The following is a 26,587-nucleotide window of genomic DNA, read 5'->3' on the forward strand; positions in this document are numbered from 1 at the left end:
TAAATCAAAAGCAGGAAAGAGAGATAAGTCGTTTTTCCCAGGAGGGGGTTCCTCCTTTTTTGGAGAGATGGGCTGACTGATGTAAAGAGCGTAGGAAGGCTTTTTCTGAATGGAAATAAAAGTGTGCCTCCCACCATAAAACCCTGATATGCTGTATATGACTTTGTCCTTTAAACTCGACTTTTCCTCTTCTTGACTTTCATCATAAAAAGACTGAAGTGAGACACGTTAAGGTTTTACAACTCTGGCTGCATATTTTCTTCCTTTTCAGTGAAACCTGATCAAGTGTCACATATGGGCAGCTTTGGCTCTCTGGGTAGAGTCTCTCAACCTGAAGGGCTGGGTTTTGATCCCCAGCTCCTACAGACACATGTCAATGAGTCTTTGGGCAAGACACTTAATCCCAAATCGCTCCCACTGTTGAATCAGTGAGGTTTGAATTTCTATTAATAAGATACAGTGCCTATGATATGTATTCATCCACTTGGGTGTTTTACCCTCTTATTGACTTTTAAATCCAATTAAGGTCAATATAATCTGTCTTTTTTGATAAAGAAATGACTAATGTCAAAGTAAAAACAGATTCCTAATGTCAGTTAAACAAAATGTAAAATAAGTGACTGCATAAAAATTTTCCCCCACCACATCAGTATTTAGCAGATGCATCTTTGGCTGCAGTCACAGCCCTGAGTCTGTGTGGAAAGGTCTCAATCAGGGGCGGCACGGCGGCCCAGTGGTTAGTGCTGTTGCCTCACAGCAAGAAGGTGGCTGGTTCGCTTCCCGAACAGGGCCTGTCTGTGCGGAGTTTGCATGTTCTCCCTGTGCACGCATGGGTTCTCTCCGGGTACTCCGGCTTCCTCCCACCACCAAAAACATGCTCATTAGGTTCAATGATCGCTCTAAATTGGCCGTAGGTGTGAATGTGAGTGTGCCTGGTTGTCTGTCTCTATATGTCAGCCCTGTGATTGACTGGCAACCAGTCCAGGGTGTACCCGCCTCTCACCCAATGACAGCTGGGATAGGCTCCAGCCCACCCCCGACCCGGAATGGAATAAGGGGTATAGAAAATGGATGGATGGAGGTCTCAATCAGGCTTGCGCATCTGGACACTACAACTTTACTCCATTTTTCTTTCCAAAACTTCTCAAGCTCTGTCAGCCACACTCCAAAACATTCACTTTGCTCTCTTTAAACTATTTCTGTGTAGCTTTTGCTGCTTCAGGTCACTGTCTTGCTGGAAAATGAATGTGTAGTTCTCTTGCTAACTGAATAAGATTGTCCTCTAGGTTTATCCTTTATTTTATTGCATTCAGTTTACCTTCTACCTTTAAGAGCCTTCTTGGGCTTGCTGGTATCCCCCCAGCATGATGCTGCCACCAACACTGTGATATTCCATGCCACAAATTAGCTATCCCCTGCCTATTCAGTAGCCTTTTCTCTGGCTTGCTTGGAGTGTTCCTTTGTCTTCATGGTGTAATAGTAGCCAGGAATACTTATTAACCAGGGACTGTACCTTCCAGACACATGTCAATACTAAAACCACTTGAGACACATTCACTGCACTCAGGTGATCCCCATTTCACTATGTGTGAGACTACTAGCACCATCTGGTTGGACCTCTGTTGAATTAGGTCAGTCAGTTTAATGCTGGGGAATATTTACAGTCACTTATTTAACATTACATATTCATGTTTAATTGATATTACTTAGTAGGAATCTGTTTTTACTTTGACATTAAAGAGATTTTTTTAAAGCCAAATTATAGTGACCATGATTGATTTTTAAAATCAATTAAAGGGTAAACCATCCAAGGAGGCAAGTAGTTTTTATAGGTACTCTATAAATACTCTTATGAGGATGAAAAAGTGAAATCTGATTGTTTTTGATGTTCACATTTTACATATTTTGCTTAGTTGTGGGTATTTTTGAACTGTGGAACAGCAGGTACATTTCAGGAGATGCTCTAATAGCCTATCTCCTACCACTACTTGTTTATATTAGGGATTAAAAAGTTCACACAGTCCATGGTGCAGTTTTTCTAGGTTTTGGATCTTGATTTGGTGTTAGCTTGATTCAAAAGGGAAAAAAAAAACTGCAACAAAAGTACTGCAATCAAATAGCTTTATCGTTTCATTACTTTTTTTTGGTGGTTCTTAAAATTAGTTATTTTGCTGTTACTTAAGAGTAGTCCACACACCACTTACCAAGTCCAAATCTCCAAGAAGCCCAGGGTAAGAGACTGGCCTGCAAAGCCCCTGCAACCCATTTCCACAGGCTCACAGGATGTGCGTGTGGCATTCAGTCACCAGGTCTACATACTTTGCTCTTTTCCTCTCCCAAGCCTTCACCAACTGGTCTTCCCATGGGACTGTCAGCTCAATCAAGACTGCTTGCTTTGACTCCCCAGCCATCAGAACCATGTAAGGCCTGAGAGTGGTAAAAGCTATGATGTCTGGGGACTTCAGCTGTCGCTAGCTCAACCAAGAGCTGCCAGTGTCTCACTGATGTGAGCAGCTCACTCTGGGACTTGGGCCGAGGCTGTGGCTGCTCTCCTGCGCTGTCAGATGTGATGGTATTGTTTGATAGGTGTTTCTTTCTGCTGGGACTCATCCCTACACTGATATTTAGTTGATTCCCCTCAGAAATCTGGATGAAATGAGTCAAAACACTTATGTAAGCGTTCCCAAAATAAATTGAATGCAGTGTTTGAACCATGGTGTCTTTTCAAAGGTAATACCATGAAGTTTCTTTTCAAACTGTCAGAGTCACTATAGTTGATACTGGGATTGAGTAATACAACAAAATCATTCTCATGTGAATTTCTGAGTGAAACAGAGGCCTGTAGATGACTGTAGCTGGGATCAGATGGAAAACTCAAATGAGCCAAAGCATGAAGCCTAAGCTAGGTCAGGTTAAAAGCTGACAACAGAACACAGAATGTGGATTTTACGCCTGTTTTATAAGGAAAAGTCAGTGCAGTTTTAAAGTGTAGACTCTAAAATGGACCCTAGGTAAACATGGTAATCATGTTCAAATACCTAAAAGGCTGCTACTCCTGAATGCTTCAGCATACAGGCATCATGATGGGCTCTATGGAGAGGGGACAATTAGAGAAATCCCATCCATAGTCCAGAGTCCCTATCTGTTTTACTGACACAGAAACTGAGGAGTTAAAAAATATAGTGCATTTTTGCAACTTTGTGCATAAAAATTAGCTTAGAAAATAAAAAAACAATTGCTATGGTGGAGAGATAGAAATGCACATTTTACATTTGCATTTCCATTGTTACTCATATCATATTTAGTTGACTCGTGGGCTCTAGACGGAATAAGGAAGGTCAATAAGAGGTTCAGAAGTTGGCAGCCATTTAGCTATAAACTGTAACATTGCTCATAACTGGAAAAATACATAATGACAGTAAATATGTGGACTATAGAAAACAACAAAAAATGATATTAAAAAACAGGATGAGGATTTAACTGTCAGTTTGATGTCAGCAGTGTTCTCCATGATCAATAACACTGTTGTTTTCCATGAGTGGAGATCATTTTTGCATTTTTCTGTTCAATTATCTCGTATTATTAGCAATTTCCCCACTTGATATCAGTGCTGTTGTTTCGTACTGGCTCCAGATTTAAGCTGTGGGCAAAATTCTTCATCATTTTGTTCAACTATATGTTTGGAGATTAACTGCAGTTAGCATTAGTTATTTTTAGCTGTTAGCCTATTTAAAGACAGACACAAGAGTTAGTGTTGTTACAAACACTGGGTTAAATAATGGTTTTCATTCATATTAGCCAAGCTAAATGTTAGCGCTTTAACCAGAAATCAATTCTTCGTCGCTGCTTGGAAGCACTGCATGCACAAGCTACCGTTTTTAGAGCAGTGAAGAAGAAGCAAAGGACCCATTGCAGCAGCAAATAGGTGGTTGTGTGACATTTTTTCTCTGAATTTGATTGTTAAAATGCTTTCCACACCGGCGCTGTCGTTCAAGACGAGAAGTGACACAGATGGTCAAAAGCGAAATAACTTTTGAACCGTAAATCGTTGCCTCTTACTTGTTTTTCTTCTTGAAGCTAGCCGTTGGGCCTTCCCTCTGAAGCTGTTGATGCCTTTGAGTCCCTTTCTGCAGCATTTTCAGTGAGCCTCAAACTTGTGTGACTTTTTGTGAACTTAATGATTAAATTCACACCAGTAAACCCGATATTGAACGTCTTTTTATCTATTTTTATCCAATTCTGATTTATTACCGCTAGCTTGAATGCTAACCATCATATTGTTTACCCTTTGTAAGGGGCTGAGCCAGTTGCAGCCTGTTCTGTAATCACATCACGCTGCCTGAATAGAGCATAATGGAGAGAGAGATAGAGGGATCTGTGATGTAGCCCCCTGCATTATTGTATTACGCAGTAAAACTCAATAATCAGCAGGAAAACAACTTTAGGGTCACAGAGATGCTGTTTATGTTGATTCTATTTGTTGAGTAAGATATAGGTCTAAAATCATTTGCTAGTCTGCACAGTCAGTCCAGAAAGTTGACACTGATATCAGATCAGTACTCAGTATCGGCAGATACCCAACACCTTGGTATCAGAACCAGTGTCGGGAAGGAAAAACTGGCATTGGAACATCTCTATTCATTGATTGGTTAAATTAACTGAAAATGTCATATCTGCGACAATATTTTGGTTTGTATGGACTTAAAGCTCTTCTAAGATTAACCTTATGATGAACCTTATTAACCCAATGATGCAACTTAAGTTTTACTTAACTAGTCTCAGTGTAGAGTTTAGTGTGGACCTTACACTATAACTTGGTGCAGCAGGCTGCAGGAGAGTAGAGTAGACCTAATGTTGAGACGTGTCACTTTTATTATTGTTTGTTTGCTGTCTGACAAATGCAATAATTGTGGCTGCTGTGATGGTTTTATCCTGGAATGGTTTACATGGTCAGAATCCTGAGAATCAGAGTTTTCGGATGTATAATATGTTGTATACTCTTGAGCAGCCATTTGGTAGATAACTGAATAGTTGGAAAGAGGAAAAAAAAAACCCCGTTGACCCAACTGATGTTGTATACAGCAAGAAGAGACAGGTCACAAAACATTACATAAATTTTTAACCATAAATCTTAGCCACTTTGTGTTTTTTTCTTCTTGCAGCTTGCAATTGTGACGTTCTAATGACGCTTCCGTAGCCCTGATATATAACTCTGATACTGAACATATTTTTATCAATTTTTCAGTCCAATTTTTGATCATTTCTGCAGCTAATGCTATCACTATTTTGTATCCCACAATACTTTGTGACAGACTGTGACAACCAATGGCAGGCTGGTCCATCATAGCCTCATACTTAATTCAAATTGCACATGTCCTTACACTTAGATCATGTAGGGGACGGTCTGAATACCTCATAAAGGAGAGAAAGAGAGACAGAGAGCCTGTGATGCATCGCTCTGTGTTTCTGCAGACAGGAACTGCTTTGATTAATAGAGCCAATATGGTCAATTTTTGAATATTTTGCATATCATTTTTGTCATAGAATGTTTTTTTTTTTTCACTTTTTGGTCCACAAGAGATGGGAGAAGAAGTTTGTGCAAAAAAGTCTTAGTCAATGGTATGTTCTGTGTCACATATACAAATCTAAGGTTCAAGTTTAGCATGCTCATGAGCATCTTGAAAATGAAATTAAAAGTCTAATATTCTCTGTCATTACGGCTCTTCCCCATCCCAGGTAGATGTCTGCCTCCTCAGCTGCTTAGCTCCAACTTTCTGTCAGCTGTTGGAGCTTGGAAAGCACAGGAAGCGCACTCGCCTCAGGAGACAAGAGTAGTGGAACAAATCTTGATACTAAACGTGCATCAGCTGTGATGACTGATGAATGGATGAAGGGTTGTTTTAGAGGGTTTTTCTCTGAGAGCGCCCTAGATTTTAAAGCAAGACAGTTTTTAAGATATGATCAGAGCAAACAGTGTTTCTGTTCTCCAGTGCATTTAAATTTCAAAAACATGCCGTCTTTTTTGCTTTCCCCAAATAATTACTACAACATCAGCGCCTTAGAATATGCAAACTACTCATCCACAGTCAGCAGGACTGAATTAACATTCAATATTCTGTCCTACTTGTTTGGGAAATATTTCAAGAAACAACAACACCAACACCAGTCCAAGCCGTCGCTGGGCCTCTTAGTTCAGATGAAGTGCTGAAACACGGAAACAAATAAACTCAGACTTCAACAAATACAGACACAGTAGCAGGAATCCAGATGTGGAAAGTGAGTGTTGTTGATGTCCTGTGGAGTCAGAGAGAAGGGTAATCACAGACAAACAGGAAGCGGACCATCATAAATGCAGAGATCAAACACAGTTGGCTCTGACTCCAGTCCCATGGTTCCCTCGCCAGCAGTGAGCTCATTAAAATGTGCGAGGCGACCCCTCTCGTCTGCATGCTCTCTCATCCCTCCTCCATCTCTTCCTCTCGCGTTTCTTTCCCAACCTTCGTCTTCCTCTGATAGAAAAATGTCCCACGCTCTCTCTCTCTTCATCAGTCTTTAATTCACTCTCCTAGGCTTATTATTGATATGTGATCACAGCAGCATGAAGGTCAGATACGGTTAAAGATGGACAGCTGATCGGCATGCACGCTTTATTCTTGAAGTATGTGTGTGTGCATGCATGGATGTGTGTTTGGGGGAGGGTGGCTCTGCTTTAATGAATGGTTGCCGGGTAGAACAGGAGGCGTGAGGGAGGAATTTGTTAATTATGAATGGAGCACTTCTCTCTGGATGTGAACTACACACAGTGTGATGTGTGTATGTGTAATTGTATGTGGTTAAGCATGGAAGAGTGTATAGGTATTGGGTAATAACTGTGAGAATCTGCCTTGTTTCTCTCATAGGGGTTGCTGGTTTTAATCTACAGGATGTGTGGTGATCACATTGAGCAACTTAGATTTAGGGATGTACCGATGTATTGATTCAAGATCAGTATTAGCTGACATTGACTTTGTTGACAATTTTCAGCAAGTATGTGGCACCAACAGATATCCATAGCCAGTATTTATCTGTTGTGCTGTTGTGTAACTGGGCAGAGGATGACAACTCTTGGACAAACTCTGATCAGTATTCATGGTCAGACATGAAAGAAAATGTTAACCTGGCATGCCAGATCATCTGTTTCATATGGCAAATCTCCCATAGAAAGCATTAGGGAAGTGTTGGACTTTTCAAAGAATCCTTGGATGGTGATTCGATGGACATTCTGTCCGTCACATTCATTGCGAGCCAATCAGAACGAAAAATTACCCTGGCAAACTCATTATGCCGAAGCAGATCTGGAGAAAAGCAAAAACACCTTTTCCATCATGAATTCTGTTCTTTGCCCTTTATTTAATGAGTTGATGTGGTCCAGTTCTGATGAAACTGCCTGTGTATTATCACTACATCCAAGCTTAACACTCCACTGGCAACAGCCACTGCTACCCTCTCCCAGCACAGCTAAACCTCGCCCATAGCCATCGACTCATTCTCCTAAAAGTACCCTGATTGTTTAGGTCCATTTTCAAACCTGACAAAATTGTTTCAGATTGGAGCTTTGCAAGATGGATTTGCCAGATGACAGACAATCTGGCCAATAGATCAGCTTTGCAAGGTTAAGAAAATGTTGGCATAATAGGAGAGTTACACCAAAAGCAGTACTTAAAAATTGGTATAGGTTGTATGCAAATCATGTCACATTACATTAAAGAACTCCAGATGGACAGCAATGAGATTTCTGCACAGAGAAATAATAGTGAAAAAGATATTTACAGATGTATTTTAGATAGATAGCTTTGTTACAGATGCTGAGGCCTAACACACTGGATACATAAAACCCTGGATAGTGGCACAATTTATCATCACAATAAGTTGAAGAAGCTCAGAGACATGACAGCAGACATGGACAAGAAGAGTTCCTCTAAAGTCTGGAGGACAACACATGTGTATGGTTCAGATTTATAAGGCAGTCTGGCATGGTTCAGCAGGGTTAACCCTGATATTGCTTGTGTTTCTAAAGCCAATGTCTATCCAGCCTCACTCACCAAATCATGGCAGCAGCCATGGCAAAGTCAACACATAACAATTGTAAAGTTATGCCAAAGCACGCAGGGAGAACCAAAATATCTATCCCATTGTGAAAATCTGTCAGTGTAGCTCTTTGCTCATTTTTCAATAAAAAATGTGGCACAATTGTGATAAAACTGCCACTGTGCCAACATCCAAGCAAATCACTCTAATCACTCCACCAGCAGCCACTGTATGTACACACTCACACAAACCTCTTCACTATATAACTATCACGAACTCTGGCGAAGCATGTCGGCAGAGGAGGGAAAACATCTTTTCCATCATGGAAAGCTTTCAGTGATTTTTTGCTCTTTATTTCATACAGAAAAGTGGTCCAGTTTGCTTAGCTGTTGCTATACTATAGCTTTATCCAAGCTTATTGCTGCACTAGTGGCAGCCGCTGCTATTAGCTTTCAGTGCAACTAAACCCAACTGTAGCTACCTCCTCGATCTCCTCAGATGATGCTGATTGGTCCAAACCATGTTCAGTTGGCACAAACATTTTAGCTATTGGAGCTTTTCAAGATGGATTTGCTTGATGACAGAGATGAAGGCTGGGAAATCAATCTGCTTTGCATGAAAGGTCATCTTATTTCATCAGAAATATTTCACCACTACCCGTTTCAAGGGGCTGTAGGGGGCACTTGAAAACAAGAGATTAGTGCAGGGGTCCTCAAGTCCATTTTCACCAGGGCCAGCTTTTTCTTGACTAATGCCTTGGGGGCCATCCATTTAAAGAAACCTGAAAAAAATCAATATTTCTGTCTAATTAACATACGCTTGTGAAAATATTTCCTTCAAAAGTGAATGGAACTTTAAGTCTTAAACAGTGAGATCAGTCCCTATCACCTATACTGCAGCCAGCCACAAGGGGGCGATTGAGATATTTAAGCTACATATTTCTGGAGCCTTCCTGATGAGTATCACTGAGTTTGATGCTAAAACGCTGTGTCGTGATTGGCCAAAAACACATGCAGGAAACCAATCTGTGAAGAGTCTCAGAGGGGGAAACTGCACTCTCAATGAGCCTTATGTGGAAAATTGATGCAAAAAAAATGGCAACTTTAATAAAGATAACAGTACTAAGTATGTGTTTACCATACCAACTTACAGAACTAGTGTGCTTCTTGTTTGATAAGTCACTAGGTTGAAGGTTGAAACCGGTTGAAATTTGTCAACTTTCCTCATCATTGTCTTGACTGTAAGGTATTTCTGGAGAAGAATTATATCCATTTCACTATTGTAGATTAAATTCAATTTGGAGTGGCGCTGCAGTTTTATTCACACTGGATTTTTGCAGATTTTAGAGTAAATATTAATCTGTTGCACTTCCTGTGCACTCACTGCATTGTACTGTGTAAGCCCGTCTAAGCCCTTATGATAAACATTGTCTGTGCAGGAAATCCCATTCGGCTGCTGTTTAATCTGAATTTTCCAGTGTGTACATTTCTGTGGCAGCAGTGATTATGGTATTCTCTGAGCGCCGTATACAATATAAGCCTCCCGTCTGCTCAGAAGTCTTTAAGAACACAGCATTAGAGAAGAGCTGTGATCATGTTTCTGTTGTTGGCTCGTCCACCTGCAGTTATGAGGGCCTTGTTTGGAAGTTAGCGGTGTCTGACATCACTTAAACTGACTTAAACTACGAGGTCAGCTTTTTCCACTGGGACCTACTTCGTCTCAAAATAGACTAATGTTTACAGTTTCAGGTTAGCTGCTCACAAATCTTAGTCCCTGAGCGGCTGGCTCTCACTCAAACACACACTCAAGAGACACTTCTTTATTTGGACGAAGCAGGAGTGTGTAGACAAGGAGAGGAAGAATAGTGCCTTCTGTAAATACTGGCTGAGAGTAAGAGGATATAAAAGCTAAGTGATTGTTCTGTTTGAAGAATGAAAGACATCTACAAGCATAACTTCACACTGCGGACTAACAGAGCAATGTAAATATTGATCACAGCTTTGTGTGGTTTCTGTGGTAAAAAGAGAGGTGACTCTTTGGGTAAAAAGCTGCAATCACGTTCTTTTGTAGCATCTGTCTGTGAATGCATTGTGCTTTTCTGTGTGTGCTTCATCATATGAGCATGGCTTCTTTGTGTTTCCAGGAGCAACCAGAGACATCGGTTCAGCTCTGACCAGGATGTGCATGAGGCATCGCAGCATTGAGGCCAAACTTCGCCAATTCACAAAGTAAGACTCATGACCTCCTCTTCTTCTGTCTTCTCAATTGCTTTCTTTAATTCCCTTTGTTGACCTTACACCATGGTGCATCAGGGATCTTTTTAGTCCAGGAGTTGAAAAGGTACTTGTGTGGTTAATACTCTGGAAAAGTAAATCTACTCAGTATATTTGCATGCACCAAAAGAAGAGCCATGGTTATAGACTATATCGACTTTAGTATTATAGTTGCCTGACCGTTACACTGACAGGGACTGTAATGACATTGTATTCAAATATACAGAGTCCCACAAGATTTTATGGGAATTTGTACATTCTGTTTTGCATTCATGATGTCAGGCACTGATGTTGGATGAGAAGGCCTGGCTTAAAATCATTCCAGTTCATCCCAAAGGTGCTCAGTGGGGTTGAGGTCAGGCCTCTGTATGAGCCAGTCAAGTTCTTCCACTCTGAACTCATCAAACCATGTCTTTATAGTCCTTGCTTTGTGCACTGGGGCACAGTCATGTTGGAATAGAAAAGGGCCTGCCCCAATCTGCTGCCATAAAGTTGGAAACATAGCATTGTCCAGAATGTCTCGAGAAGCATTAAGATGAACTTTCACTGGAGATAAGGGGCCTAGCCCAAACCCTGCAGTCAGGCAGGTATTGTTCTCTTGGCATCCACAAAACCCAGACTCACCCATCTGACTGCCAAAAAGAGATGTGAGTTTTGTCACTCCACAGAACATGTTTCCACTACTCTACAGTCCAGTGTCATTGTGCTTCACACCACTCCATACCACACTTGGCATTGGGCTTGGTGATGTGAGGCTTGCATGTGGCTGCTTGGCCATGGAAGCCCATTCCATGAGTCTCCCGATGCACAGTTCTTGTGCTTACATTAATGCCAGTGGAAGTTCGGAATCAGCAGAGTGTTGGCAACCCCGCTCCATGGTTTTACAGTCTTCTGCTTCGTGGCTTAGTTGCTGTTATTCCTAAATGCTTCCACTTTCTGCTTACAGTTGACTGGGGAATATGCAGAAGGGTCTTCTTTCAGTGGTGTCATCCTTTACAGTACCACGCCTGAAGTCATTAAACTCCTCAGAACAACCCGTTTTGCATCACAAATGTTTGTAAATGGAGACTGCATGGCTAGGTGCTTGATCTTATTCACCTGTGGCAACAGGTCTGATTGAAACACCTGAATTCAATAATTAACAAAAGCGGCCAAATACTTTTGTCCATACAGTACATTTAACCTCATCTCAGTACACAGACACCTACTGACTGAAACAGAGAACCGATTTGTTAGTGGAAGTATGTTCCATTTCTAAGGTAGGTAGGAGGAGATCTTTTAGCTACAATTACAGTACTCATGGATCTTCAGGCTTTATAAGATCATTTTTGGGGCTTTTGGCTGTGTTTGATAGGATGTATAAAGAGACAGGAAATTAAAAAAAGAGAGAGAGAGATAACATTTACTAGCAGCATCAGGAACGGTCTACAGACTTAGATTTACTTTGCTTACTTTGCCCTTTACTTTCTTATTGGATCTTCTTTCTGATGACCTGCTACACAACATACCAAACGATCCATGTTTGACTCTAAGTTTGACTCCATCTCAGCTGACACAGCATAAACTGTCTCTTCTTCCATCCAAACATGCATGCTTCTTGCTCTAGCGTTCACCATGTTGGTGTTTTTTTCTTGTCTCCTGGTTTTCTTCTACATACTGAATTGGTTTGACCTCTAGGTCAAAGTCAGGCTCAGGAAGTGTGACGCATGTTCAGGATGTCATGGTTAGTTATGGTCTGATTGAGGTGTATAAATGCAGGAGTACATCCAGCCATAACTGCATCAGCTAAGCATGTTAGCCTGACTTTGAGGAATTTTGCTTAGTAGGACATCGATTGCTACAGCTTGTTTTGATGGACTCTCAAGATACAGCATGTGGACTTGTGTGCTGAAATCTCTACTTTAACCAAAAAAGTGACTATGTTTATGCATATTTTTTAACTTGAGTTCTTCTTCAGTTATGATTATTCTCTGTCATCTGTGAGCTCACTCGCCCAGGCTTGTCCTCATGATGCAGAACTCAAATAATGTTGTGGTCCCACTATCAAGTGGAGACCAGGGCTGCTTCTCAGTTTCTGCTACTCTGACCAGCAAAAACTGCACTTACAGTGTATTTACGCTAAAAGTAACAGCTTTTCGCCCTTATATGTGAAATTCAGTTTTAAACAAGAAGCAAGTAGAGGAGGGTGGTGGATCTGAGCAGAGCAGAGCATCTCTACTCATTATCTTTTGTTCTTGTTTTGATTGTGAGCCCCCTGGCAGCATAATTTATATATAGATATATCTCATATCTCAATTGTTTTTTTTTTATATGATGTAAACTTACTGATTGATTCATTTTATCCAGTTTAAAATGAAGTAAACCAGAAAAAGGACAGGCTGTGCAATGCCCTGCAGTATGAAAGGAAAATCGAACTCTCTCAAACACATTTCTACTAGCTGCTTGTGTGAAAAGCCAGTTGAATCATCCATTCTTTGTACCGCTGATAGCAGGTTGTTTGAGGTCAAAGCTAATCCAAACTATCAGTAGGGAATGACAGCAAGGTTCCACCTGGTAAGGCTAACTAAACCCCTTTATGCCTTTATTGTAGAGACAGGAGCCACAGGTTGGATTCTACCTTGTGCTTCAAGGATGACAGCCTAGGGTGCAGAGATATAAAAACAAAACTACCAGCACCCCCTGAATGTAACATTACTGGGAAGAATATATTAAGCTATCCTCAATCTAAATAAAAAATGATACTTTACAATATAGAGAATCCAATCAATTGTTGGGAGAATGCCTTACTGCTTTGAATTAACTGTGACTTCCTGTCAAATATGACTTTTCATTTATTCTGCTTGATGTCCAGTGTTGGGTAGTGTTGCATTTAAAAAGTAACTCCTCAGATTACTGCATTGCATCCCGAGAGAAGCAGTTTATTACATTATTATGGTACCTACTGATAAAACTAATGCGTAGAGTACTTTTGCATTACCATTTACTAAAACCCACATCATATAACGACTGCACATCTGCCTTTGAGCGTGTGGACTCCACTGTCATTGAACAGCCTTTTACAGCCCATAATATGTATATCTTCAGCCTGATAACACCACTAACAGACATAAAAAACAGTCTTTCTTTAGGAAAGTGGTTCTCAACTGGGGGTTGGGACCCAAAAGTGGATCACGAGGCAGTTTCCAGTGGGATTGGATGTGTGCTAGCAAAAAAAACTAAAATGTGGCAAAGAGTTTATGAGTATAGAAGCCTTAAATGGACGTATAGACCAGGTTCATTTTTGTTTGTTCTTCTTGTGTTGGCAAATGCATTTGACAACTGGATTTCTTGATAACAAAGCTGGTTTGCCAAGATAATTTGGAAAATCCTCAAGAAATTGCCAAATTTCCATGCTGTCTTGGGAAAATGAAATGTATGCATACTTCTGCTTCTTAAATGATGTGCTTTTTAAAAACATATCTCTTTTGTCCCATGTTTTATGTTACATTTATGGTCCAAACAGTAACATTTTTCATTATATAAACTTAAGTGGTTGAACATTTTGAAGAATTTGGGTCCCAGTTTCTTGTGAGGAGGTGGAGGTGGGTCCTCATGCCAATCCAGTTTAGAATCACTGCTTTCAGGATGGATCAGGATCAGGTAGTTATGTAAACTTGAGGTATCAGTAATCGTTGTTCATGGATCTTCACGATCACATTTCCAAAGAAAAAGTACTGAGAATTATATTTTCATTAGTTTAGCTGTGTTTTTACTTAATTTATCATTTGGTGTTCAGGATCCACAGACTATTTACATGAAGCATAGTTTTGTATATTTATAGTGTAATATCTGTCTTAAAATAATGAGAAATCAAAGTATTTTTAAAGTGTGTATAAATATAATGAATTTAGCAGAATTTTGGCAGAAGTAAAGGTAAAGAGAGATGAAGGTAACTGAAAACATCACCTTTGTGGCAAAGTATCTTTAAGAGTTACTTCTAATATCAGCCCATCTATCAGCTACAGCTGTTTTCTTTCTCATGTTTTAATCAGACAAATGTCTGGTGATGTTTTTTTTGTCTCAGCTGTATGGATCCTATTAGGAACATTTCTGTGTCTGTACATATTTAACCATGCTGTAAATGAAGACAACCATCGGCACGCAGCAGGCACCACTGTAGAAACCTCACAGAGTCTGATTTTAACCTGTATTTGATTTTCCAACATTCCCCGTGCTCTATAATGACTTTTCCAAGGCAAACGCCATTATCATGATGTTGATGATAATGATGATGATGATGACGATGAGCATGGTAATACCAGGTCTCCCTTTGAAGCTGTCTTGTTTCTGTGCACATGTTCCCATATCCCACACCTTCTATATGCTGTGTTTGCATTTCTACCACATGTGTGTGGAAACAGAGTAGGTGCGCTGTTCCAGATACTACATTTATGAAGTAGAACAACACATGGAGGATGTTAAAATGATGATCTAACTCCAGAAATGTACCTTCTCTTCATGTTTTCACTTGAAATTAGATATACAACTGCTATTAAAGTTTCTCAGTGTTTAGTTTGAGTCATTCTATTTATTAGATTTCTCATGATAGAGGTATCTGTCCTGAACAAAGATGAGTGTTTAGCATTGTTCCTCAGCTGTGTCTTCACCTCTCTAACTTCCTCTTGTGTCTCTGTTCATCTTCAGCGCTCTGATGGAGAGTCTGATCACTCCTCTTCAGGACAAGATAGAGGACTGGAAGAAAACTGCCAACCAGCTGGATAAGGACCATGCCAAAGGTACTATACATTTATCACAAGTTTTGCTGCTAATTCAATTACTAGCATTAGCATTCTTGCTAAAGAAGTTGTAGAACAGGGGCCTGCTGTGTTGTATGTTGTGCACCATAGTCTAGATTTGACTGCTTAAACAAAAGAAAATGAATAAGTAAAGATGGGTGAACCGGTGGCAGAGAGGAGAGTGTAGTCCTGTTAAGAGGGAAATCATCTAGTGGTGCTACCTGGTCTGCTTGCTCTGATTGGCTATTGTGGGTAACATAAGAGTCTGTCTAATATCAGTCATGTTTGATGGCTGTGATCCAAGAATGGGGAGGCTCCCCAGTGCGCTAGGGAGCAATGCTCAAAGATTACATCCATCCATTTTCAACAAGCTCTTTGATAGTTGTGGGGGCTCCTTTGGGGTTACAGGGGCTACAGCCTATCTCGCCCCTCACCCAGTGACAGGGGATAAGAGGCAGGGTAAACCCTGGACTGGTTGCCAGTCAGTTGCAGGGCTGACATTCAAAGAATTCACCTAAACTGGCATGTTGTTTTGTCTGTGAGGGGAAGGTGGAGTTCCCTGAGAGAACCCATGTATGCACAGGAGAACATGCAACCTCCTTGACTTGACCCAGGAACCTTCTAGGTGTGAGGCAACAGTGCTAACCCCTGCACTGCTGTGCAGCCTCATTAAAGGATTATTTTGATTGCAACAAACCTCAAACTGGGACAGCCCCTTGATCCGAAAGTCAAGTTTGAAATCCCTTGGTGTGGCCAGTCTTACAGGCCGACCATCTCATAGTAATGCATATAAAAACTAGATTTAACGAAATACTGTTCGTATTACAGCCTGTGGCTGCTTCACTGCTGTTATTTGTCCAGACAAAGAGAAAAATACATTTTTTATTAGTTTTTTGTCTGTTATTGATTTGCCAAATAAATCTGAAGCTGCAGGCATCAGTTTGTATAGACAAGGGGTGAATAATAGATGAAACAGAGTGGATGCTGTCATCCTCCATTATCTTTGAACGAATCCTGATGGAAGAGAAACTTCTGTGCTTTTTATGATAAAGTATGAATGTTTTTTTGTCTTTTTTGTCTTGAATGGATCATAATAAATTGCTGATAACCCCCCACTAAGCTTGACTTCCTGTCAGCGAGCTAGCTAGGATTTTGGTTGACAAAAGCCTAGCTTTTGCCAATCAGTGCGCAAGTGGACACTCACTGGATTGTAATTTTTTGCACTTCTGCATTGGCTTAATTTTTCAGGACTGGAGGTTGCCGCTTGGTCTAAAGCATGAGTGAGTGGTGTCACACAACCCTCATGTATGGTCCGTTTCCACAAAGCGGTCCAGTTTGGTTCAGTACAGTTTTGTCATGGTTTAGCTCATTAAACTCTGATCTTACCTGTGTTTCCTCGACTGATGTCTATCAAGCCTCACTCGCTGAAAGAGGAAATTCGTCCTTTTTTGGAGATGTGTATCGTTGGGCTCAGCTCAGTAGAGCTGGTTGCAAAATGAGGATTTTTTTATCTTTAGGGGGTTCAGCTAGCCTCTCGGCTCAGTACAAGACTTCAAGACTGTTGTTTCTGTTCATCTGACTAAACGAGATCTGGGCTGAGTATTTGTGATATTGATTGCTTCCACGCAAGGTAAATCTGTAAAAAATCATGTTTTAATTGTCCACGGTGTAGACAGAGAATTTCTGATGGTAATTGCAGATCCAGTTGCTTTAAGGTACTAACTTTCCTCCATTCCCATTCATTCCTTATGGCTGTCCCCCACTTCCTGACCCCCAATGGAGATTCGGGATTATGTGATTGCAAACATGCCATGATTAGAGAGCATCATCAATTTTTGGATGATCAGTTTCACTTTTGTCACATTTAGTCCTTTTAGTCTGTCATTGTAAGAGCATATTGATTCCAAATATCAGTAATTGGTCTTATAAATTACTAGTAATCAGTATCAATACCAGCCCTGAAAAACTAACACCAGTCAGCCCCTTTTGAGCTGAAAATCTGAGGTAGTCGACACAGCTTTGGCTGGACTCCTCTGTTCTCTCTGTTCAATCAGAGAAAATCCTCTTTCATGAGCTGACGGATAAATCTTTCAGTTTGCTCACACATGTTCAGGAAATCTCCTAATGAGACTTATTTGCTTGTATAATAATGGATTTTCTTACGTTTTCATACAAATCTACTCTACCGGATTACCACAAACCAGAGCTACTGTAAAATGCTGACTTGCAATTTTCTCCAGTCACTGTAAAGATCGGTCCTTGAGCTCCTGAAGCATTTCTATTTAGGTTACTGTTAGAAATGCAAGATAAACCAATGTCACACCGAGGGCTATACATTCCTGTAACTAAAGCATCTCTGTTCATCCTGTTTCCAGAGTACAAGAGGTCACGCCACGAGATCAAGAAGAAGTCATCTGACACCATGAAGCTGCAGAAGAAAGCTCGTAAAGGTAACAGTCAGCAGTCCAGCAGATGAGATCTCACACTGCAGAGGTCAGATAGGTCACTAAGACAACATCAGACCTTATCTATATTATATCTTGTTGTTCCGGGATTTTTTAGCTTTTATTTTGCATCTGTTTTCTGTGTAATCTCAGTGCTAGGCGATCAGCACCAACATCCACATTCTCAGCCCCAAAACTGGATTAAATGTTGATTTTTGGTTTGCGTCTGATTAAAATGCACCAGAAAATATCCTTATAAATTCGGTGGTTATATGTGATGCCAACACACACATGAGCAGAGTTGAGTCACTGACTGAGGTCAAAAACCACAGACTGCATTCAGGAACAGGCTTTAAAGGAATTGGTGGTCTATGTTGCCATCTAGTGGTGAATGCTGACTTAAAAAAAGAACAGTGTAATGAGTTACCAGGCAGATAAATACAGAACTGCAGCATTATTTGCAGTACATTTTTAAAGTATAATATGTAGAATGATGCACTGAAAAGTTAAAACTGGACAGAAATGACAAAACCAATGTTAGATGTTTTTCTGTTAAGTTCTTACATCATCTATAACACTGACAGGATAAGTAAACATTTAGATGAATATGACCTACTACAATCTTCATATTGCAGAAGGTGAAATATTTCTTTAACTTGCAATGTGTCAAGTTTACCATGAATTGTGCAGTGGTGGCGTTGTAGAGGTGGAGTGACAGTCAACACAGCAGCAGAGACAATAGCAGCTAAAAGTTTTAAAGACAAACTGTTAAAAATATCTTAAAACAAGAGTTTGCATGTATTTAAACTTGAAAATTCCCATTATTTTTCAGGGATTCTTAAGATTAATTCTTATCAATGCAAACCAGCTTTATTATCCAAAGATACCAAGAGTTAAAAACTGAGTTCAATTGAATTTAGCTGCATGTATGCTAAAAATCTTTCAAGCATATCTTTAATGAAATATTATTGATTTCTAATTAGAACAGACTGGTGATTCTATAAGAGAAACTGTGTTGTCTATTTTGTCAGCCCAGTTAGCGATGGTGTTTTGTGTTATGAGTCTTATATTTTTGGTTGCTGTTGTGTTATTTTGCTCTAACCTTTGGCACTGTGGCTGTCCTGTGATGGCTTCCTTGTACTAACCTTAACAATGAGTTCTGCTATTTCTGCTCTCTCCCCTCTTCCTCTCCCTGTCTCCCCCCTTTTCTCTTTTGTTATTTTGCATCCTTTTTGCTGCCCCCCCCCCCCGCTGCTGTCTCTCTGTCTCCCCCTCGCTGTGGTATTTGCCCCCCTGTTATAGAGATGCAGGGTAAGTATCAGCTGGTCACCTCTGCAGAATCACCTCATTTTGTTTTATTTGCAACCTTCTCCTGCAGACAATCATACCGGCATGTTTGTAGTGAAGACTCATTCTGAACTTTTACCTAGTAGAGAAAACTTCATTCATACAGGCGACATGGTAGAGTTTAGCTTTAATATTTCCATCGCAGTATAAGTGGTAGAAGTTGTGCCGAGTTGTCTGAAACATTGCATGATGTAATTGAACTTCTTCCCTCTGACTCCTGCATGACTTGTAGAGCAGCTTGTGGTGGCTTTATAGTCACCCTGCAGGCTTTCCCTCCTCATTGTTCTCTGTCTGTCATTCTTTCATCATAAAATCAGACATCTCTGCTCAAGTTTTTGCATGCTGTAACAAAACAAATGCGTATTTCATGTCTTGCCTTCCTTTAATCTGTTATTTGACAGAAATTCAGACTTTCCCAAGTGCCCTACACACTTAAGTTTCACCACATGTCATTATTTACTGAACAGGTTCCCAACATTATTCCCTTGAGAAATGGCCCCCTCTTGGACCCCAGGTTGGGGGCCAATCATACAGCCCACACTGGAGCTTTTAGACACTCTCACATTTGTCTTTTTCTGGTTTTGTGCAGTCATTATTTTTAGGTTTGAGCGCACTGACATGGAGGGGAGGTTGTCGACACTTTAGTCACCCTTTCTAAATACATGTAGGCCATAAGGGCAGTAAAACACCACCAAGTTGTCATAAGCCTTCTTGCTCATTATTTTGGTGTTCTCTTATATTTATCTTTATTTTTATATTACTCAAGGGCAACTTAAGAAAAGACTTAACTGTCTTTTTTTAGCTTATATGCATAAAGACAGTGTAGCTCATAAGAAGCTACGATATGGTACAAGATAGCCACAGCTTCACTATGACCTTTGACCTCCAAAATGGAATCAGTTCACCCTTAAGTCCAAAATAAGTTTCTGCCAAATTTTGCAAAAAACATCCATCAGTGAATTCTTAAGTTATTGTATGCAGAGGATTTGACACCACAGTGACCTTTGACCCCTATTTTTTAATCTTATCTCATATTTTAACATTAAAAACTTAGTATTTTGAATTTTATCTCATATTTTCACCTTCTAAACTCTTGATTTAGATTTTTTGTCATATCTTGACCTTTTCATCTCCTAAATATAACACTGACCTTTTTGATTCAAATTGTTAGATTTTTAATTTCATCTTTTGACCCTTTAACTCATAATTTTGAATTTTATCTCATATTTTGACATTTTAAACTCATGATTTTTAATTGTATCTCAAATTTTGACTTTTTAAACTAATGATTTTATAATTTTATCTAATATTTTGACATTTTGAATTTAAAATTGTGAATATTATCTCATATTATGACCTTTTAAACTTGTTTTTTAATTTTATCTCAAATTGTGACCCTTTTAAATTCATTATTTTGAATTTTATCTAGTACTTTAAAAATCTTGATTTTATCTTTTAAGTTTAAAAAAAAAATCTCATAATTATAAGATGAGGATGACAGTTTATGGGAAAATTTGACCCAGTTAGGCCTTCAGGTTAGACCCAAATCCTGAATTTGGCCCCTGCTGGGGTTAAGTCTGACATCCCAGCCTTAGGGTGTTCTTGAGATTTCCCCTTCGCAGAAAGAGCCTGGATGGACAACTGGAAAACCTAATGCCTCTGGTACTGGTCATCATAAATGTGGAGCTGTAAAAAATGAGAAATGATTGGGCTTTGTCCTCAAAAAACAAGCAGTAAAACACAAATGAATGTCCTTTAAAGGGAACTGACTTATACTCTAGACTGACTACAACATGCAATTCATATCTTTATCTCAAAGTGTTCACTTATATATTATTAATGCTTCCTTTATAAATATATTTAAGTTATTAGTGTATCAAATATGCAGAGTTGAAAGAGGTTGCACATAAAGACAGTTGCAGTCAGAATTATTGATGTTAGTTCTCCTTAGCCTGAGTGTTATAATGCATTTAAACCACTTTTTTTTAAGCCTGAGACTTTACTATTTTGGTCTACTTTCATTTCATACATTATTAAACCTCTGCAGATTCATTTGCAGCCAGTATAACACCAAATGAATGCTAATGTTTCTCCATTTGTGCTGGACTAAAGCATACATTCTATATTGATAGAAAGATGTTGTATGCAGCCAAAAAAACAAAGAATTAAGACCATGAAGAAAAATGACATCAGAAGGATACATGTTGATAACACTGATAAAAAAAAATGATACAGTATTTAAAATGATATCAGTGCAATTATTCTGAAGTAGGAGTAGTTAACATCTTCCTGGCATTAATTTGCAGACGCTTTCTGAGGAATCCATCAGCCTGGGGCTCTGTGGACAGGAGCAAGCCTGGAAAATTATTTTTAAAAAGTTTGGAAGGATGTAAAATAAGAATCAAAACAGGAGGAGATGTTAGAGTTTGCATTAACTTCCTTCGTCTCCACCATGCTTTCCCACTTTCCCCCGGTCCATCCTCTCTCTTTAATCTCTCCGTCTTCGCCTCAGAACTTCACCACTCCCCTTTATCTCAAATGTTTTTACTCTGACCACCCTTGTACCCTGTCCACCTCAGGCCGAGGGGACTTGCAGCCTCAGCTGGACAGTGCCATGCAGGATGTGACCGACATGTGCCTGCTGATGGAGGAGACAGAGAAGCAGGCTGTGCGCCGAGCCCTGGTGGAGGAGAGGGGACGCTTCTGCACCTTCATTGGCTTCCTGCAGCCTGTAGTGGTGAGGAGAGGGAGACGGGTGGTGTTGGCAGAGTGTGGAGAGGCATGAATGTACAGACAGGGCCAAGAGAGGAAATAATCCAAATCTCCATAGAGTAAAATATGCATGGCATGTCTGATGAGTGCGTTAGGAAAAGTAAATGTCCTCAACATTGTCCTGAAATAAACATATTAACTGTTTGGATTTTATGAAATAAAAGGAGAAAAAATATGAAAAGACAGAGCTATTGATAAAAGTATTTGACTGCCTTTTTTAAATTCAGAATGGAGAGATCGCCATGCTGGGAGAGATCACTCACCTTCAGGCCATCATCGACGACCTCACTGTGCTTACAACTGATCCACACAAACTGCCCCCAGCTAGTGAACAGGTAAAACCCGAACACACACACACACATACACAAGGAGTAGTGCAATGCAGCCTAGAACATTTGTAGTAGTGCCACACTTGAGTGCAGATTTGAGGAATTTAAAGGTACAGTTTGTAAGACTTTTGCACTGAAATGTCTCTATTAGTGATACTACTTGCTGTATAAATCTTTGTCTATTTAAGCACAAAATGTAACGAAGCTTGCGAGTTAGTTCAGTAAGTAATCTCGAGCCCAATGATTCACACCTGACATGCATCTTAACCAAATCACATGACTCACATACTCCCATCTTTTAGTGGTCAATTTAAGCTGCGAGATTTCAGGTCTCTTCCTCTGCTCTGCCCTGGATCAGCACAGTGCTCTCACTTTCAACCCACCTCCACCCCAGCATCTACCTGTTGGTTCCGACTAGGGGGTTTAATGTTAGCAGTGCTAGCACGTTGGCCTTTGATTCTCTTTGCAGGTTAATGTCCACATCCCTTCGCTCAGTATTGTCACACAATATATCCTTTAAACGTGCACATATTGAGCAGCCTCAGGACAACTTCATCCCTATTTTCTAGTTTGAAATAGGAGCTCTGTCCCTACAAATGCTATCCATGCTAAAGCAGTTAGCAGTTGTTGTATCGGATCAAAGATCACTGTGGCGGGAAGGCAGTAGTCACAGATGCATTGTATTTTGACAGATTTACCCAAGGTGGAGAAATATCATGGATTTTGAATGTCAGAAGAAAAACTAAATTACAATTTAATCTAGTTTTTATTATCTTGATGAGACATAAACTTCCTTTTTTCAGTTTAAGTCATCAAAGATGTATTTTTGGCTAGTTTTAGTTTAATCTTTCCCATGGAAAAAAAGCCATTGATGAACATTTTAGTCTTTGTTTTAGTTGACAAAATCAGCACTGGCCTAAACTGATTAAAAAAATTTTTTGTGTATATTTTTAATTGATCCATAGACTGCTACATATACAGATTTCTGCTACTGGATGCTCTTCTTTTGCTGTATATATTTTATGTTTTGTGCTGTTTATTGTGATGGACCATGATGTTATCAGCAGGGGTTTATGTAAAGGGTTCCGCATCTTTGTTTGTTTGTATGTGTTCAAGATAACTCGAGAACGGAAAGTTGAATCTTCACCAAACTTTCAGGGAATATTGGGATGGTGACAGGGATGAATCGGTTAGATTTTGGTGATGATCCGCGCACCTGTTTAGTTTTTCTCTGATTTCGATATTTTGAACACCATAGTAATCAATGGGAGCGTGAGTTCCTCGGTGGCGCTGCTCAGGTGTGGGTCTGCCGCCTCAGACTGCCATTGTAGTTATTTCTGCTATTACTTGAGTTCAATCAGCTCACCCCATAATGCAGACCTCCACTCCCCCCATCCTCATTACGCTGTGGCCCCACCAGGAATTTCCACGTTGTTGAAAGACCAGAAACGCTGCTTAACTCCGCCCACTTCTACAGTTTACTTCTTTTTTTGAATTAAGGACTCCATTCATTAAGATCAGCACTGCTTAAATTATATTTTCTAAACAGTACACTGACCTGTTTATTTCTCCTTTATCATGGGAAACCCATAAAAAAGGTTGCTGTGCTGTTTAGTGAATAAATTGGGTTAAATAAAGGTTAAATTAAAATTAAAATTAAAATTAAAAATCTTATGGGCTGCAGGTTTTTATTGAACAAAATCCTTGCCTCAATTCACACTTCCTCTTCTGTTGAAAGATGGACTTTTACTTAACCGTCATATTTTTTCCACCACCGCCCACGACATGCAGAGCATAAATCAATCAGTCAATAAATAAATAACACAGCACTAAGGTTCACTATTTCTGTTTCTGTCTCTCAGGTGATAAAGGACCTGAAGGGCTCAGATTACAGCTGGTCCTATCAGACGCCTCCTTCTTCCCCCAGCAGCTCTGGATCTCGTAAGAGCAGCATGTGCAGGTACAATCACACAAACACACACTTGTACATGCAAAAATAAACAACAGCTGGTGTTGTAAAGTGTTCGAGAAGAAGAAAGAGGAGCTTTCTCTGGTGTCCATGTTTCACTGTGACTGTATACACACGTGTCTGTCTGCCCATCATTGCTGTTCCTGTCATCTTCAGTTTGAAATGGATGGAGTTTTAGAGGGAGAGATAAGACGTGATGCAGGACAACTCTTTTCAGATGAAACAGTCCACTTTTGAAATTTGTCATAAACAAAGAAGTGAATACAAAATGTCTGCTTTCTTTAGCTGTAAAATACAGAGTCAATGTAAAGCTGTTGTCCCATGGTCACTCCTGAAATCTTCAGAGGAGTGCCTGTGCCTAAAATTTTCTAAAATCTTTTTGCAGCTGAAAGCTTAGGCATCTGTCCTCTGCTTCAGAACATACATGCATGCAGTATAAAACACAGCTAACTAAGGCTGGTGGCAGGGGATGCCATTTTATATTGCTATGGGAAATCATTGTTAGCTTAGTTTGCTTCCAAATGGTCTGAATTAAAAATCATAATCAGTGTGTACAATAACTAGCTAAATAAAACAATTATGGACTTTTATTGTGAAGAACTGACACAATTATCACTGATTCACCTGAGCTTAGCAGAGGTGCTGGTGAGTTTATATAGCAACTATGTTTACAGCTGCCTCTCAGGCCCCATTTAAAGTCACAGCCCACTTTTTAAAATCATCATAGACTTAAAGAAGCGAGTTATTAGTTAAAACATACCTTTGAACAGTTCTTAAGACAACTAAAGATTATTTGCAATGATGGAGGACAGTAGCAGAGAACTTCCTTTGGGAGAACGAGGACTTCCACTTAGAGAGACGCTGATAAAAAGGTCATGTTTTGAGCCATTTGCATATTGCCGGGCATCTAAAGTGTTAAAAGAAAAGCATTCTTTATTCTTAAGCCACTGTTTTTTTTTTTGCAGTTTTTTAAAACTCATTGAGAGGAGGAATTAAAAGAGCCTTCACCTGATGCCTGGATGAGCGGTGTCACACAGCATTGGTGTGTGGTGTAGTTCAGTACAGTTTATCACAGTTTAGCACATACCACTGTGATTTAACCTGCTGATGTCAATCCAGCCTCACTCATTGTGATGCGAAATCAGTGTCTTTAAGAGATCCAGATTATTCAGCTCAGCTCATTAGAGCTGGTTGTATGGCTTCAAAACAACTCCTCATTCCATTTTTAAAAAAAATGTGGATTAGATATTGACAAAGGATGGAGGAAAGGAAACTGGCACTCAAATGGGAGCTAGCTGTGCCTCACATTAAAGAGCAATTTTGTAGCACAGGCTTGTTCGTTGACCGCACATCCTTACTAGGTCACTTCCCCTGCAAAGTTTATTCGTTTGAAAGTATGCCACTGTTTCAAATAAAAGCAGGTTTGTGACAAATGTGGAATTTTACGTGTTAAAGGGGCTCAGCTCGCCCCCTAAGCATAGTGCAAGACTCCTCAAGACTTTAGTCTCCCTGCATCAGGCTAGACAAAGCTACGACGTCTGCAGGACTGAGTAAATTGTGGTATTGATCACTTTATGCAAGGTTATAATACTTTTGGATTTTTCATTGGTTTTGGTTTTTATTTTGTTTTCACATTTTGTTGTAACTTTCAGTTAAGTTGTAAATAGATTTTCTGCTGTTTTTTTTTTTTTTTTTTTTTAAGTTTAGTTTTTATTAGGTTTAGTTTCGTCAGCAATGTGGGATACCTGTCTGGGGCAAAACCCAAAAGTTCTCCTCACTTTTTCCCTGAATTGTTTGATTTTAATGTTTGTATACAGCTCAAGACCTAAAATTACCTGTGTGTGAAGTTGTCTTTAATCAAATCAGGTGATTTTAATCTCTCTAGGCTTGGGTGTTTATGTCAGTCAGTATGCTAGTGTTAAAGACTAAAACTAAGGAGATTTTATCCCTAATTCTATTTCATTTTAGTTAGTTTTGTTGGTGCAAAGGACAGTTTTAGTTAGTTTTCGTTTTATATGTAAAGCTTAGTTTTTCTTTAGGTTCAGTTAACTACAGTTACTTAACATTTTAGTTTTAGTTATTTAGTTTATTTTAGTTAACTAAAATAACCTTGCCTCCACGCCAGGTAACTTGGTTAAACTGTGAAAAAAAAAACTTTTTAGTGAAGAATAGGGATCAAACACAATGTATGTAAAACTTCTGAAGAAAACTGCAACACACAGGTCCATTCAGAGATTTTAAAACTTTCCTCCGTTCTCATTCCTAGCTGCTATGCCCCACTTCCTGACCCCTTGAGGACATTCCTGGGTCATCAGAATTACGTGATAGCAAATAACCTATTATATAAATTACAGCAGCGCTGAGCTTAAGACAGATCTAGTTGATCCATTCTGTCTCACAGCTTGTGTTAAAGCCCCAGCCAGGTTGACAGAGACGCTTTGCAAAGTGAGCACACTCGCTGTATGTTGCTGTTATTACAAAGATTAAACTTGGAGAGGAAAGAACATGTTTTTCCTGTCTGCTGTGCTAAACTAAAACAAACTGGTGATGTTTGGTCAGTTACCTGGCTGCTCAGAGCAAAACATATTGATGACTGGACTCTTGAAGCATT

At 39.7% G+C, this 26,587-nt stretch overlaps 1 protein-coding gene across 5 annotated transcripts in view; it reads left to right on the top strand.

The window, feature by feature from the left end:
- mtss1lb (MTSS I-BAR domain containing 2b) overlaps positions 1-26,587 on the top strand; it is a 135,333-nt gene that overhangs the window by 88,286 nt on the left and 20,460 nt on the right. For all 5 annotated transcript variants that reach the window (XM_041791072.1, XM_041791099.1, XM_041791080.1 and 2 more), the window contains exons 4-9: positions 10,211-10,295; positions 15,024-15,115; positions 17,491-17,565; positions 21,486-21,643; positions 21,906-22,013; positions 23,870-23,967. In XM_041791072.1, the coding sequence (XP_041647006.1) occupies positions 10,211-10,295; positions 15,024-15,115; positions 17,491-17,565; positions 21,486-21,643; positions 21,906-22,013; positions 23,870-23,967 (616 nt within the window). The remainder of the gene's footprint in view (positions 1-10,210; positions 10,296-15,023; positions 15,116-17,490; positions 17,566-21,485; positions 21,644-21,905; positions 22,014-23,869; positions 23,968-26,587) is intronic.

This window comes from Cheilinus undulatus, linkage group 1, assembly GCF_018320785.1.
Source record: "Cheilinus undulatus linkage group 1, ASM1832078v1, whole genome shotgun sequence".
Classification (NCBI taxonomy): domain Eukaryota; kingdom Metazoa; phylum Chordata; class Actinopteri; order Labriformes; family Labridae; genus Cheilinus; species Cheilinus undulatus.